This window comes from Sapajus apella, unplaced genomic scaffold, assembly GCF_009761245.1.
Source record: "Sapajus apella isolate SASKATOON/1434 unplaced genomic scaffold, GSC_monkey_1.0 scaffold146, whole genome shotgun sequence".
In the NCBI taxonomy this organism is placed as follows: Eukaryota; Metazoa; Chordata; class Mammalia; order Primates; family Cebidae; genus Sapajus; species Sapajus apella.
The window spans coordinates 1910401-1927467 of NW_022437086.1; the positions used below are offsets into that span (position 1 = coordinate 1910401).

At 40.6% G+C, this 17067-nt stretch overlaps 1 protein-coding gene across 6 annotated transcripts in view; it reads left to right on the forward strand.

Moving 5' to 3' along the window:
- LOC116540884 (S-adenosyl-L-methionine-dependent tRNA 4-demethylwyosine synthase TYW1) overlaps window positions 1-17067 on the forward strand; it is a 309103-nt gene that overhangs the window by 52613 nt on the left and 239423 nt on the right. For all 6 annotated transcript variants that reach the window (XM_032264675.1, XM_032264672.1, XM_032264670.1 and 3 more), the window contains 2 exons: window positions 3591-3708; window positions 15865-15917. In XM_032264675.1, the coding sequence (XP_032120566.1) occupies window positions 3591-3708; window positions 15865-15917 (171 nt within the window). The remainder of the gene's footprint in view (window positions 1-3590; window positions 3709-15864; window positions 15918-17067) is intronic.

Here is a 17067-nt window from a genome sequence, read left to right on the forward strand (position 1 = left end):
GAATGTAGAGATATTGACTCCAAATTTCATTTGCTTTTGGTGTGCGTTAAAATTTTTTTTTTTTTTCAGATGGAGTCTTGCCCTGTCGCCAGGCTGAAGTGCAGTGGTGCCATCTTAGCTCACTGCAACCTCTGCCTCCCAGATTTAAGCGATTCTCCTACCTCAGCCTCCCAAGTAGCTGGGATTACAGGCACATGCCACCATGCGCAGCTAATTTTTATATTTTTAATAGAGACGGATTTTCACCATGTTGGCCAGGATGGTCTTGACCTCTTGACCTTGTGATCTGCCTGCCTCGGCTTCCCAAAGTGCTGGGATTACAGGTGTGAGCCACTGCATCCGAGCTTTTTTTGTTTTTTATTTTTTTATTTTTTGAGGCAGAGTCTCTCTCTGTTGCCCAGGCTGGAGTACAGTGGCGCAATCTCTGCTCACTGCAACCTCCGCCTCCCGGGTTCAAGCGATTCTCCTGCCTCAGCCTCCCTAGTAGCTGGGATTATAGGCGCTCGCGACCATGCCTGGGTAATTTTTGTATTTTTAGTAGAGACAGGGTTTCACCATGTTGGCCAGGCTGGTGTCGAACTCCAGACCTCATGTGATCTACCATCCTTAGTCTCCCAAATCTCATGCTTGGGATTACGGGCCGAGCCACTGCACAGGCCGAGTGTTAAAATTTTTAATCTTGTTTTACATTTTATATTTTGGGGACATTGAATGTTCTCAAAAGTACACAGAGTGACATAGTGAAATCTTATTACCTATTTCCTGGCCTCATCAACCAGCATCTTATGGGTCATTCTTTCTCAGCTACCCTTTGTGTGTCCCCTCTGTTTTGTTTTTTTGTTTTTATTTATTTATTTTTAAGATGGAGTTTTGCTCTTGTTGCCCAGGCTGGAGTGCAATGGTGTGATCTTGGCTCACCACAACCTCTGCCTCCCAGATTCAAGCGATTCTCCTGCCTCAGCCTCCCAAGTACATGGGATTACAGGCATGTGCCACCATGCCCATCTGATTTTTGTATTTTTAGTAGAGATGGGGTTTCACCATGTGGATCAGGCTGAATGGTCTTGAACTCTTTACCTCAGGTGATCCATCCACCTTGGCCTCCGAAAGTGCTGGGATTACAGGCGTGAGCCAGCACACCCAGTCAGTGCCACATACTTTTCTTTTTCTTTTTTCTTTTTTTTTTTTTTGAGACGGAGTCTCGCTCTGTTGCTGGGCTGGAGTGCAATGGCACGATCTTAGCTTACTGCAACCTCTGCCTCCCAGGTTGAAGCTATTCTTCTGCTTCAGCCTCCCGAGTAGTTGGGACTACAGGCGTGGACTACCACACCCAGCTAATTTTTGTACTTTTATTAGAGGTGGGGTTTCACCATGTTGACCAGGATGGTCTAGATCTCTTGACCTCGTGATCTGCCTACCTCTACCTCCCAAATTGCTGGGATTATAGGCATGAGCCACTGCACCCAGCCTCTGTTTTAGTTTGAAGTAGATCTCAGACATCATATCATCTGTGAGGTATTCTCATGTTTCGGTAGAAAGGGTGTTTCGGTGAGTTCATTCACTTATTCACCTGGGAGCTGGATGGCCAGGCATTTAAAATAGACAGGCACCAGGGTGATCAGGGGCTCGTGATAGGGCCACTTCCAAGATGAGTTATTGTGGATCTCAGCAGCTGTTGGTAAGATTTGATGACCATCTCCTCTAAAGTGTAACACAGACTTTGTGTGTTGTCTCTGAAGTTACTACTGAGCACTCTGCCATTCCCAAAAAGATATGGAGATATAATTGAAAATATATACAAATAAACTTTTGGCTGGGTGCAGTGGCTCACTCTTGTAATCCCAGCCCTTTGGGAGGCCAAGGCAGGTGGATCATGAGGTCAGGAGTTGGAGACCAGCCTGGCCAACACAGTGAAACACCGTCTCTACTAAAAATACAAAAATTAGCTGGGCGTGGTGGTGGGCGCCTATAGTCTCAGCTACTCGGGAGGCTGAGGCAGGAGGATCGCTTGAACCCGGGTGGTGGAGGTTGCAGTGAGCCGAGATCATGCCACTGCACTCCAGCCTGGGCGATAGAGCTAGACTCAGTCCCCCCCCGCCAAAAAAAACCACACACACACACACACACACACACACACACACACGTATATAAATACACACCCATAGATATGTGTATATATGTACACTAATAAACTTTTAAAAAGAGAGAAAGAAATCAGTGGAAAGAGGGAATGAGGGTCATCTTGTCATATCAAGCCAATTGTAATGAATAGAAGACCAGCATGGTGCAAGGTTTTGTAGCAATAATCAGAGGTGAGCTGGTAAAATTTTCTGCTGGCCAAAGTCATCAGGAAACACAATTAGTTTAATATTATCCTTTTGATTTCTTAAGTACTTTTTCTATTACTGAAGAGAAATATCCTACGTAGGGTCTTCTAGAAGGGGACGTTGGCCAGAAGTCTCAGACAAGCCTGGCCAACATGGTGAAACCCAGTCTCTACTAAAAATACAAAAAATTAGCCAGCCAGGCATGATCGTGCACTCTCGTAGTCCCAGCTATTCGGGAGGCTGAGGCGTGAGAATTGCTTGAACCCAGGAGGGGGTGGTTGCTGTGAGCCGAGATTGTGCCACTGCTCTCCCGCCTGGGTGACAAGGTGAGATGCTGTTTCAAAAAATAAAATAGAATGAGCTATTGGGTTGGCTGTTGGTGGTAGTGGGATAACTTGGTCTCTGTGCTGATGGCTCTCAGGGTGGTTTAGAGTCTTTTTTTCACTTGTTTTTGGGGCTTAGAAATGTAATACCAACAGCAGCTATAATTCATTGAACACCTTTTATACATCAGGGGTTGTATTGTGATTTTATTTCATTTAACCTTCAACATATTTCTTCTCTACTGGTATTATTTTTCTTCCTTTTCAGGTGAGGGAATTGAAATCCAGAGAAAATAAACAACTTGCTCAAGTTAGGTAGCTGTGTGTACTCAGATTGTTGAAAATGCTTGACACTTAGATAAATGAAGTGTAGATTTATGTTTTTGGGCGTGTATGTTTGAGTATATAGTTACTTAAAGAGCATCCTGACATGTATTTAGATTGTTGTCTTGTTGGGAATGTGTTCACTTTGGAGAGGATGGGCTTTGTGAGCGCCGTGGTTGATAACATACCTTAAAAAAATTTTTTTTAAAAATTATTTATAATTATTTATTTTTTGAGAAAGAGTCTCTCTCTGTTGCCAAGGCTGGAGTGCAGTGGTGAGATCTCGGTTCACTGTACCTTTTGCCTCCTGGGTTCAAGTGATTCTCCTGCCTCAGCCTCCTGGGTTGCTGGGATTACAGGTGTGAGCCACCATGCCCGGCTAATTTTTGTATTTTTAGTAGAGATGGGTTTCACCATGTTGGCCGGGGTGGTCTCCATCTCCTGACCTCTGGTGATCCACCTGCCTCAGCCCCCCAAAATGCTGGGATTATAGACGTGAGTGACCCCTCCCAGCCTCATAATGGACCTTTTTATTGATGCTGGGTGTTCATGATTGTGCTGTTATTTGCATTGCACATTGCCAATTCTGGATTTCATTCTTTTTATTTTAATGCAGAGAGAAAAGGAACAGCAGGAAGAGAAGACTAGTTTGTTTGGAAACACGGGGAGGAACGAAGATGGTGAAAGAAGAGCTATGATAACTCCTGCTCTCCGAGAAGCCCTTACTAAACAAGGTGAAAATCTTCAAGGGTTGTTGTTGTATGTCTGTCCTCTTAGGCATTCTAGTTTAATACCTAGAATGAAGCCTCTAGTTAGCTCAGCAGCTATTCATCGTGGCAGATACAGCAGCCTAAAGATTCACCTTCTTATTCTTTCTGCGGATCGCTTGTGTTGGCTGCCTGGACCAGTGAGTTTCCTTTCTGCTTGGTTGATTGGGACATTACTATCAGTGTGGGTCAAGTACACAGATCAAAAATGCTGTCATTGGGAAAGCTATTAAAAATGCATTGAAAAGCTTATATAATATGAGACTGGGTTAATTAGAAGTGTTTTATGTACCAGTGTCATATCTGGATTTTTATGGTCTTACCTTATTAAAGAGGTCATAGTTGCATGAATGAGTAATAATATTAGTTTCCTGTGGAATAAAGAGTAGTAAAATGGGAGTCAGTAGACTGACCTTCTTTCCTCCTTTCCCCTCCCCTCTTCCTCTGTATTTATGAGAGACCTTTTATGTGACAGCTCTGGCAATGCAGAGACACACAGGAAACTGTATCTGCTTCCAGGAACCGTCAGTCTGGTAGAATAGACAAATATATATATTTATTTGTATTTTAATACCTATGTCTGTATTTTAATTAGGTGGATGATATTAATATGATTTCATTATAGATTTAAATTTATTTTTCTTTTTTCTGTTTATTTCATCTGCTTTTTGATTTCCCTTTTCCTGTCTTTCTGTGTTCTTCCAGATTAATTGAATTTTTAAAAATGGCTCTATTTTATATTTTTGTTTATTTATTTGCTGATAGTTGCTCAAAGTTTTACACTATACCTCTTTTTTTTTTTTTTTTTTTTTTTTTTGAGACAGAGTCTGTCACCCAGGCTGGAGTGCAATGGCTTGATCTTGGCTCACTGCAACCTCTGCCTCCTGGGTTCAAGCAATTCTCCTGCCTCAGCCTCCTGAGCAGCTGGTACTAGAGACACATGCCACCGTGCCCAGCTAATTTTTTTGCCATGTTGGCCATGCTGGTCTTGAACTCCTGGCCTCAAGTGATCCACCACCTCAGCCTCCCAAAGTACTGGGAATATAGGCGTGAGCCACTGCACTTGGCCTACCCTATACTTCTTTATTATTTCATAGTATATCTTTGAGTGATGTTATCCTATTTAATGTGTAGACGAGCCTTACAAATTATACTTCCATTATTCCTTTCTGAAACTTTATGTAATTTTTATCACACATTTTACTTATATTTATTTATTTTTTCTCTTTGGCCGAGTCAGCTCTTGTTCTTTTGCCTAGTCTGGGGTACAGTGGTGTGATCATGACTCGCTGCAGCCTTGAACTCTTGGGCTCAAGGAATCCACCTGCCTCAGCCTCCTGAATAACTGAGACTACAGATGTAAGCCACCACAGTGTTTTACATATGCTCTAAAGCGTACACTTTATTATTATTTTTTTAACAGAAATATCTATTTTTATATCTAATTTAATCAAAACATTATTCATTTATGTGCTAAAGATTTATATGCTTAGAATCTTAGAATCTCACATATTTACTCATGTAGTTACCATTTTCGGTACTCATGTAGGTACCATGTGCTATTCATGTAGGTCTGTGTTCTGTCCAGTATCCTTTTCTGTCCGCCTGAAGGACTACTTGTTTTTTATTTATTTTATTTTTTTATTACATGTTAGGTTTTGGTGTACATGTGAAGAACATGTAAGATTGTTGCATAGATACACGGCAGTGTGATTTGCTGCCTTCCTCCCCATCACCTGTATCTGGCATTTCTCCCTATGTTATTCCACCCCAACTCCCCACCCCTGGCTGTCCCTCCACTATTTCCCCCCAAGAGACCCCAGTGTGTGATGCTCCGCTCCCTGTGTCCATGTGTTCTCATTGTTCATCACCCGCCTACGAGTGAGAACTTGAGGTGTTTGGTTTTCTGTTTTTGTGTCAGTTTGCTGAGAATGATGGTTTCCAGGTTCATCTATTGTTTTTTTTTTTTTTTTTTCTAATTTAAATTTACCTGTGGCAACTCCAAGGACTTTTTAAACACCTCTTATAGTACAGGGTTATTGGTGATGGATTCTTTCAGCTTCCATATATCTGAAAATGGCTTTATTTTGCCTTCATTTTTGCTGGATATAGAATTGTAGGTTGACAGCTTTTTTTTTTTTTTGTTCTGTCAGTACTTTACTGATGTTACTCCACTGTCCTCTTGCTCACTTTGCTTCTGATAAGAGTTCGGCCATCAGTCATCCTTTTGTTTGTTCCTTCAAGTAGGGTCATCTTTTTCCAACCCCCTGGTACTTTTAAGATTTTTCTCTTAATGCTGATTTTGAGCAATTTAATTATGATGTGTCTCAGTGTGGTTTTCTTCATTTTTCTTTTATTTGGTTTTGCTGGGTGTCTTGGTTTTCTGGATTATTGGTCATCATGAAATTCAGACCAATTTTGGCCGTAATTTCTTCAAATAGTCCCTCCTCCGCTTCCTAGAAAACTACAATTACATTACATGTGTAATAGCCTGCTTCAATTTGACCCACAACTCACTCAGGTTCTATTCATTAAAAAAAAATTTTTTTTTGGTCCCACTTTTCATTTTGGATAGTTTCTACCACTGTGTTTTCCAGTTGTGTAATCTTTTCTTCTCTAATGTCTCATCTTCCATTAATCCTGTGTATTGTATTTTCTTTTTTTAAATATATATTATACATTTTTTTTTATTGTGCTTTAGGTTCTGGGGTAAATGTGCAGATCATGTAGGATTGTTGCAAAGGTACATACATGGCTATGAGGTTTGCTGCCTCCATCCCCCCCATCACTTATAGCTGGCATTTCTCCCCATGTTATCCCTCCCCAATCCCCCTACCCCCACTATCCCTCCCCTAGTCCCCCTCAGCAGACCCCAGTGTGTGATGCTCCCCTTCCTGTGTCCATGTGTTCTCATTGTTCAATGCCTGCCTATGAGTGAGAACATGCGGTATTTGATTTTCTGTTCTCATGTCAATTTGCTGAGAATGATGGTTTCCAGATTCATCCCTGTCCCTACAAAGGACACGAACTCATTGTTTTTTATGGCTGCATAGTATTCCGTGGTGTATATGTGCTACATTTTCCTTGTCCAGTCTATCATCAATGGGCATTTGGGTTGGTTCCAGGTCTTTGCTATTGTAAACATTGCCACAATAAACATATGTGTGCATGTGTCTTTATAATAGAATGATTTTATAATCCTTTGGATATATACCCAGTAATAGGATTGCTGGGTCAAATGGAATTTCCATTTCTAGGTCCTTGAGGAATCTCCACACTGTCTTCCACAATGGTTGAACTAATTTATACTCCCACCAAGAGTGTAAAAGTGTTCCTGTTTCTCCACATCTTTTCCAGCATATGTTGTCTCCAGATTCTTCAATGATCTCCATTCTAACTGGCATGAGATGGTATCTCAATGTGGTTTTGATTTGCATTTCTCTAATGACCAGTCATGTTGAGCTTTACCATATGTTTGTTGGCTTCATATATGTCTTCTTCTGAAAAGTGTCTGTTCATGCCCTTTGCCCACTTTTGAATGGGTTGGTTTGTTTGTTTCTTATAAATCTGTTTTAGTTCTTTGTAGATTCTGGACATTAGCCCTTTGTCAGATGGGTAGATAGCAAAAAATTTTTCCCATTCTGTTGGTTGCCGGTTCGCTCTAATGATTGTTTCTTTTGCTGTGCAGAAGCTCTGGAGTTTAATTAGATCCCATTTGTCTATTTTGGCTTTTGTTGCCAATGCTTTTGGTGTTTTAGTCATGAAGTGCTTACCTATGTCTATGTCCTGAATGGTTTTGTCTAGGTTTTCTTCTAGGGTTTTTATGGTGTTAGGTCTTATGTTTAAGTCTTTAATCCATCTGGAGTTAATTTTAGTGTAAGGTGTTGGGAAGGGGTCCAGTTTCTGTTTTTTTGCATGTGGTTAGCCAGTTTTCCCAACACCATTTATTGAACAGTGAATCCTTTCCCTATTGCTTGTTTGTGTAAGGTTTGTCAAAGATCAGATGGTTGTAGATGTGTGGTGTTGCCTCTGAAGCCTCTGTTCTGTTCCATTGGTCTATATCTCTGTTTTGGTGCCAGTACTGTGCTGTTTTGATTACTGTAGCCTTGTAGTATTGTCTGAAGTCAGGTAGCGTGATGCCTCCAGCTTTGTTCTTTTTGCTTAGGATTGTCTTGGCTATGTGGGCGCTCTTTTGGTTCCATATGAAGTTTAAGGTGTTTTTTTTTTCCAGTTTTGTGAAGAAGATCATTGGTAGCTCGATGGGGATAGCGTTGAATCTGTAAATTACTTTGGGCGGTATGGCCATTTTCACAATATTGATTCTTCCTAACCATGAGCATGGAATCTTTTTCCACCTGTTTGCGTCCTCTCTTATTTCCTTGAGCAGTGATTTGTAGTTCTCCTTGAAGAGGTCATTTACATTCCTTGTTAGTTGAATTCCTAGGTATTTTATTTTTTTTTGTAGCAATTGTGAATAGCAGTTTGTTCTTGATTTGGCTCTCTTTAAGTCTGTTATTGATGTATAGGAATGCTTGTGATTTCTGCACATTGATTTTGTATCCTGAGACTTTGCTGAAGTTGCCTATCAGTTTAAGGAGATATTTGGGCTGAGACAACGTTAGGGTCTTCTAAATATACAATCATGTTGTCTGCAAATAGAGACGATTTGACTTCCTCCTTTCCTAATTGAATAACCTTTATTTCTTTTTCTTGCCTGATTGCTTTGGCTAGAACTTCCAATCATATATTGAATAGGAGTAGTGAGAGAGGGCATCCTTGTCTAATGCCAGATTTCAAAGGGAATACTTCCAGTTTTTGCCCATTCGGTATGATATTGCTTGTGGTCTGTCATAAATAGCTTTTATTGTTTTGAGATACGGTCCATCGATACCTAGTTTTTAGCATAAAGTGTTGTTGAATTTTGTCAAAGGCCTTCTCTGTATCAATTGAGATAATCGTGGTTTTTGTCTTTGGTTCCGTTTATGTGGTGAATTACGTTTATAGATAATGCGTAGGTTGAACCAGCCTTGCATCCCCAGGATGAAGCCTACTTAATCATGGTGGATAAGCTTTTTGATGTGCTGTTGCAATCGATTTGCCAGTATTTTATTGAAGATTTTTGCATCTGTGTTCATCATGGATATTGGCCTGATGTTTTTTTTTTTGTTGTTGAGTCTCTGCCGGGTTTTGGTATCAGGATGATGTTGGTCTCATAAAATGATTTGGGAAGGATTCCACTCTCTTTTTGTATTGTTTGGAATAGTTTCAGAAGGAATGGTACCAGTTCCTCTTTGTATGTCTGGTAGAATTTGGCTGTGAACCCATCTGGACCTGGGCTTTTTTTGGTTGGTAGGCTATTAATTGCTACCTCAACTTCAGCCCTTGTTATTGGTCTATTCAGGGCAGAGTTTCAGCTTCTTCCTGGTTTAGGCTTGGGAGGATGCAAGTGTCCAGGAATTTATCCATTTCTTCCAGGTTTATTGGTTTATGTCCATAGAGTTGTAATTCTGATGGTAGTTTGTATTTCTGTGGAATCAGTGGTGATATCCCCTTTATCGTTTTTTATTACATCTATTTGATTATTCTCTCTTTTCATTTTTATCAATCTGGCTAGCAGTCTATTTTGTTGATCTTTTCAAAAAACCAGCTCCTGGATTTATTGATTTTTTGAAGGTTTTTTTTGTGTCTCTCTTTCAGCTCTGCTCTGATCTTAGTTATTTCTTGTCTTCTGCTAGCTTTAGAATTTTTTTGATCTTGCCCCTCTAACTCTTTCAATTTTGATGATAGGATGTTGATTTTAGATCTTTCCTTGCTTCTCATGTGGGCATTTATTGCTATAAATTTCCCTCTAGACACTGCTTTAAATGTCCCACAGATTCTGGTATGTTGTATATTCATTCTTGTTGGTTTTGAAGAACATCTTTATTTCTGCCTTCATTTCAGTGTTTATCCAGTCAGCATTCAAGAGCCAGTTATTCAGTTTCCATGAAGTTGTGCAGTTCTGAGTTAGTCTCTTAATCCTGAGTTCTAATTTGATTGCACTGTGATCTGAGAGACTGTTTGTTATGATTTTTGTTCTTTTGCATTTGCTGAGGAGAGATGTACTTCCATTTATGTGGTCAATTTTAGAGTAGGTGCGATGTTGTGCTAAGAAGAATGTATATTCTGTGAATTTCGGGTGGAGAGTTCTGTAGATGTCTATTAGGTTTGCTTGGTTCAGATCTGAGTTCAAGTCCTGGGTATCCTTGTTAATTTTCTGTCTCATTGATCTGTCTAATATTGACAGTGGAGTGTTAAAGTCTCCCACTATTATTGTGTGGGAGTCTAAGTCTCTTTGTAAGTCATTAAGAACTTGCTTTATGTATCTGGGTGCCCTTGTATTGGGTGCGTATGTATTTAGGATCGTTAGCTCTTCTTGTTGTATTGATCCTTTTACCATTATGTAATGTCCTTCTTTGTCTCTTTTGATCTTTGTTGTTTTAAAGTCTAATTTATCAGAGATGAGAATTGCAACTCCTGCTTTTTTTTTGCTCTCCATTTGCTTGGTAAACCTTCCTCCATCCCTTTATTTTGAGCCTTTGTGTGTCCTTGCATGTGAGACGGGTTTCCTGGATACAGCACACCGATGGGTTTTGACTTTTTATCCGTTTTGCCAGTCTATGTCTTTTGATTGGTGCATTGAGCCCATTTACATCTAAGGTTAATATTGTTACATGTGAATTTGATCATGCCATTTTGATTCTAGTAGGTCGTTTTGCCTGTTAGTTCATGTGGTTTCTTCACTGGGTCAATAGTCTTTACCATTTGGTATATTTTTGGAGTGGATGGTACTGGTTGTTCTGTTCTATGTTTAGTGCTTCTTTCAGGAGCTCTTGTAAAGCAGGCCTGGTGGTGACGAAATCTCTCAGCAATTGCTTATTCTTAAAGGATTTTATTTCTCCTTTACTCATGAAGCTTAGTTTGGCTCGATATCAAATTGTAGGTTGAAAGTTCTTTTCTTTAAGGATGTTGAATATTGGCCCCCACTCTCTTCTGGCTTGTAGGGTTTCTCTGAGAGATCCACTGTGAGTCTGTTGGGCTTTCCTTTGTGGGTAACTCGCCTTTGCATTTTTTCCTTCATTTCAACCCTGGTGAATCTGATGATTATGTGCCTTGGGTTGCTCTTCTTTAGGAGTATCTTTGTGGTGGTCTCTGTATTTCCTGGACTTGAATATTGGCCTGCCTTGCTAGGTTGGGGAAGTTCTCCTGGATAATATCCTGAAGAGTGTTTTCCAGCTTGGATTCATTCTCTCTGTCACATTCAGGTACATCTATCAAACATAGATTGTTGGGTCTTTTCATATAATCGCATATTTCTTGGAGGTTTTGTTCATTTCTTTTCACTCTTTTTTCTCTAATCTCGCCTTCTAATTTTTTTCATTGAGTTGATCTCCAATCTCTGATATCCTTTCTTCTGCTTGGTTGATTCGGCTATTGAAACTTGTGTATGCTTCGCGAAGTTCTTGTGCTGTGTTTTTCAGCTCCAGCAAGTCATTTATATTCTTCTTTAAGCTGTCTGTTCTCGTTAGCATTTCGTCTAACTTTTTTCAACGTTCTTAGTTTCTTTGCATTGGGTGAGAACATGTTCTTTTAGCTCTGAGAAGTTTGTTATTACTCACCTTCTGAAGCCTGTTTCTTTCAATTCCTCAGGCTCGTTCTCTACGCAGCTTTGTTCCCTTGCTGGTGAGGAGTTGTGTTCCCTTGGAGGAGGAGAGGCATTCTGGTTTTTGGTGTTTTCATCCTTTTTGTGCTGGTTTCTTCCCATCTTCATGTGTTTATCTATCTGTGTTCTTTGTAGTTGTTGACTTTCAGATTGGGTCTCTGAGTGGACATCCTTTTTGTTGATGTTGAAGTTCTTTCTTTTCGTTTTTTTAGTTTTCCTTCTAACAGTCAGGCCCTTCTGTTGTAGGACTGCTGGAGGCCCACTCCAGACCCTGCTTGCTTGGGGATCACCTGTGCAGCTGCAGAATAGTAAGGGTTGCTGCTGGTTTCTTCTTCTGTTATCTTTGTCCCAGAAGGATACCCACCAGATGTCAGCCTGACCTCTCCTTTATGAGGTGACTCTTTGGATATATGGGGATCAGGGACCTGCTTGAGGAGACAGTCTGTGCCTTTTAGCAGTTCAAGTGCTGTGCTGTGAGCTCCACTATTCTGTTCAGAGCTGCTGGGCAGGTACATTTACGTCTACTGCAGCGTAACTCAACTGCCTTTTTCCCCAGGTGCTCTGTCTTGGGAATGTGGGGCTTTATTTATAAATTCCTGATGTGCTGCTGCCCTTTTTTAGAGATGCCTTGACCAGCAAGGAGGTAGTCTATTCGCAGTCTGCCAGTAGAGGCATTGCTGAGCTGCTGTGGGCTCTGTCCAGCTGCTGTGTGAACTTCCTTGTTGTATTGTTTACAGAGTTACGGTTGGAACTGCCTTGATAATGGTGTACTGCCTCGGTAGTGGTGGACTGCCTCGGTAATGGCGGATGCCCTTCCCGCCACCGGGCTGGACCATCCCATGTCCAGCTGCACTTGCTGCAAACTCTCAATCCAGATCACTTGTTTCAGCCTTTTTTTTTCGGTTGAATGGGTGGCTCTGTCTCCTAGGCATTCCAGGTGCCAGTTGAAATGGCTGCCGAGATTTGTGTGAGTTTTTGTGTGGAGACCTGTGGCGCCAGCTGAAACAGCCATGCAGGAAACTTGTGGTACTTTTCAGCCCAGGAATCTCCTGGTCTGTGGGCAGTAGAAACTCATTTGGAAACGCAGTGACCACTCACTCTCTGTGTTGTTCTCTCTATGAACTGCACTCCAGAGCTGTTCCTATTCGGCTGTCTTGGATCTGCTCCTTAATGTATTTTTCAACTTAGACATTACAGTTTTCATTTCTAGAAGTTCAGTTTGGGTCTTTTTGTATTTTTCACATCTGTGAGCCTACAGAATACAGTTATACCTGTTTTAATGTCTTAATCTGGTAATGTCTTTGCCATTTCTGGATCAGCTTTGGTTGATGGATTATTTTCCTCATTGGTCATGTTTTCTTATCTGTTTGCCTGCTTCATATTTTTGATTGGATGTCAGACCTAATTTTACCTTATTGGGTACTGGATTTTTTATATAAACACTCTTATAAACAGTTTTAAGCTATATTTCTTTTTTTTTTTGAGATGGAGTCTTGCTCTGTTGCCCAGGCTGGAATGCAGTGGCACGATCTCAGCTCACTGCAACCTCTGCCTCTTGGGTTCAAGCAATTCTTCTGCCTGTAATCCTGAGTAGCTGGGATTACAGGCGCATGCCACCATGCCTGGCTAATATTTTGTATTTTTTAGTAGAGACTGGGTTTCACCGTGCTAGCCATGATGGTCTCAATCTCGTGACCTCATGATCTGCCCGCGTGGGCCGCTTTTTTCCCCTCTGGGACAAGATTAAGTTACTTGGAAATAACTTGAGTTTTATATCTTTTTTTTTTTTTTTTCCATGACAGAGTCTTGCTCTGTTTGCAGGCTGGAGTGCAGTGGCGCGATCTGAGCTCACTGCAGCCTCCACTCCCCAGGTTCAAGCGATTCTCCTGCCTCACTCTCCCAAGTAGCTGGGACTAGAGGCATGCGCCACCACGCCCAGCCAATTTTTGTATGTTTAGTAGAGCCAGGGTTTCACCATGTTGGCCAGGATGGTCTCAATCTCTTGACCTCATGGTCCATCCTCCTTGGCCTCCCAAAGTGCTGGGATTAAAGGCGTGAGCCACCGCGCCCGGCACTTTTATGGCTTCTTAGATGAAAGCAGAGCCAGCTCACTGTAGGGCTAATTATTCCTCACTATTGAGGTAAAACACTTCTGTGTAGTCTACCTAATGCCTTGTGCATCTTTAGATTTCTAGTCTGACTGGCAGAAACAGGTACACTTCACAGCTTGTTGTAAGCATCAGGCATTACCGCCAGTCCTTTCCTTATTCTCTCCCTCTTTTCATTTGGGATAATGTCTATCACTGTGTCTTCAAGTTCAGTAATTGTTTCTTCTCTAATTTCTAGTCTTCCAAAAATGATTCTTTCCCATCCTGGGTAGTATTTCTGTGTGAATGTGCTACACAGTACTTTGACAAATACTTGAGAGAAATCCCCTGTAGACTGTTGGAGTACTTTATAGGTTTCATCTCTCTAGTGTTCAATCCTGCAAACTGTAGCCACCTTTGTCTCCCCAGGCTCTGTTTCGTTTTCCAAACTCAAGAGTCCATTGGGCTTTGCTTGCGTAGTCCGTCTTTGCTACATGGCCTGGAAGGTTTCTAGACGGTAAGCTGAGGTAATGAGAGGGCTCCCCTTTATGGTTTCCCATCTCTGTGGGATCACCATCTTTTGTTGCCTGATGTCTCACGTTCTGAAAACTGTTGCTTCATATATTTTGTCCATTTTTTGGTATTCCAGGTTAGCATTGTAAATACTGTTACTCCATCTTGGCCAGATGCAGAATTCCACACTATGATTTTCAGCAGCTGTACACTGTTGCTTCTATTTGTGCTATGGTCAACTACGGAGCTCTCCATCCTATAATGTACAGTTGTTTTCCTTACCTAAATGCAAAATTTTATAGAAATCTGTGTATCTTGGGAGATAAAAATATAGAGCTAATATAATAGAGGATGATTTATATGCTAGTATGAACAATATCATGTAGAATGCCAAGAGAAGAACTAGAATTTCCTCTGGGGATCTTGTAAATGCTTATTCAGTATCAGAGATTAGTTATTCAGTTGGACTCAATTCCACCTTCGAGTACATAAGCAGTGCTTTATTTATTTGTAAGATGTTTACATAAACGTAGAAGAGGATAAAAGACAAAGCCCTGTAAATGTCGCCACTAGAGACTTGTAATCCAGATTGACATTGTTCCAGTGATCATCACAGTGTGAATACGGATGTTTAACCAGCCACTGATCCAGTGGTGCTGTCATCCGGACTGTATTTCTCCCTTTGCCTTATTTGACTGCAAGAGTCTTTTTGTGCGAATGACTCATGATAATTGTGGCTTATTACCTGAAGCCTCATGAGAAACGGTATTGAATGCTTTCTGAAATCAGAATGTACTACTTGTTTGTACTACCAGTGTGTTTAAAAAGGAAATGAGATTACTTTGGCCCGGCTTTTTCCATGCTTTTCATGACCTAGGTAGCTCAAAAATTTGAAATGATATGTTGTGGTGCTACTGAGAATTCATATTTAAGATGTGAATTTTAATTTTAATTTGATTTTTCTCTCTTTGGGTCAGCATTACTTTGTTTTAATCTCCCATTGACATCTGATTCTTCATCTTCTCTTTCAAAGATTACTCATGATAGCTCCCCATTCATTCACTTGAAATATATCATTATTTTTGTTTTATGGCCCAGCATACAGTTCATTTTTATAAATGTTTCACTGATCTGTGAAAAGAATATAAATTCAGTAGATGGTGAGTACAGGGCTCTGTATGTTTTTGGTCAAGTTTATGTGTTGTGTTGTTTAAATCTTTTAGAGCTTTACCGAGTTTTCACCTATGAGATCTGTTAGATGTAGAGAGGTTCAAATCTCCTCATATAATTTTTGGATTAATTTATTGTTTCTTGGTTGGGTGCGGTGGCTCATGCCTGTAATCCCAGCTCTTTGGGAGGCCGAGGTAGATGGATCACTTGAGGCCAGGAGTTCAAGACCACCCTAGCCAACATGGTGAAATCCCATTTCTGCTGAAAATACAAAAAAATTAGCCTGGTCGGGTGAAGCGCACCTGCAGTCCCAATTACTTGGGAGGCTGAGGCATGAGCATCAATTAAACCTGGGAGGCAGAGGTTGCAATGGGCTGAGATTGTGACACTGCACTCCAGCCTGGGTGATGGAGCGCGGCTGTCTTAAAAGAATAGAAAAAGATAATTTCTTTATGTATTTTGAGTCCACGTTATTAGATACATAGACATTTTAAATTGTTTTCTCATCTTGCTGAATTAAACCTTTAATGTTTTCTGCCATGGGTTGGTTAACTGTAATAATTTAGTGAAATAAATGCTAAATTTTCATGTCACTTTTTGATATGACGCTTTGGATCAGTTCAACTTTGTGTTCCCTGCTTTTCCACTCAGGTTATCAGTTGATTGGGAGCCACTCTGGGGTGAAGCTTTGCAGGTGGACAAAGGTATTTTTTTGTTTTTATTTAATATGTCTATCATATGCAACTTTTAAATAACTATTACACCCTGTCAGTACATTTACTATTTAGAGGTATAATTTACATTTGATAAAATGCACGTTTTAAAATGATTCTTCAAAATGAGTTCAGCAAATTTTGATAGATGTAGAACCTATATTCACCAGCTCCAGTGAAGATATAAGCTGTTTCCCCACCCCAATAACTTTATTGTGCCAATTTCTAATCAATAACTCTCTTTCCCTAGGGAATTATTGTTCTAATTGCTATTACTCTTACTTAGTTTTGCCTTTTTAGAATTTCATATTGAGTGGCCAGGTGCGCTGGCTAACACTTGCAATCCCAGCACTTTGGGAGGGGGGGTGGGCGGATCACTTTACGTTAGGAGTATGAGACCAGCCTGGCCAAAATGGTGAAACCCCGTTTGTAGGAAAAATACGAAAATAAGTCAGGTGTGGTGGTGGGTGCCTGCAATCCCAGCTACTTGGGAGGCTGAGGCAGGATAATCATTTCAACCCAGGAGGCAGAGGCTGCGGTGAGCCCAGATCGCGTCACTGCACTCCAGTTTGGGTGATAAGAGTGAGACTCTGTCTCAAAAGAAAAAAAGAAAAGAATTTCATATGAGTGGGATCATGTAATGTGCAGTCTTTTGCAACTGGTTTCTTAAACTCAGTGTATTTTTGAGATGTATCCATGTTGTATCATGTAACATGTATTAGTGGTTCCTTCACTTTTATTGCTCAGTAGTATGCCATTGTATGAATATACCAGTTTTAAAAAATCTGTAGATAGATATTTTGTCGGTTTTTAGTTTTGACTATTATGAAAAAAAGTGCTATGAACGTTCTTTCACAAGACTTTGTGAATGTAAACTTCAGTTTTCCTTGGGTAAATACCTAGAAGTGCAGTCGTTAAGTCATAGAGTGGGTGTATATTTAACTGTAGAAGAAGCTCCCAAACTGTTGTCAGTGTGGTTGTGCTCCTCTATACTTGCTCAGCAATTTATGAAAGTTCTGTTTGTTATACATTGTCACCATTGTGTGGTATTGTCTGATTTTTGGAATTCTCATGGTTGTGAAGTTGGACCTCATTGTGGTTTTAATTCACATTTTGTTGGCGATAGTTGATGATTAGGAAC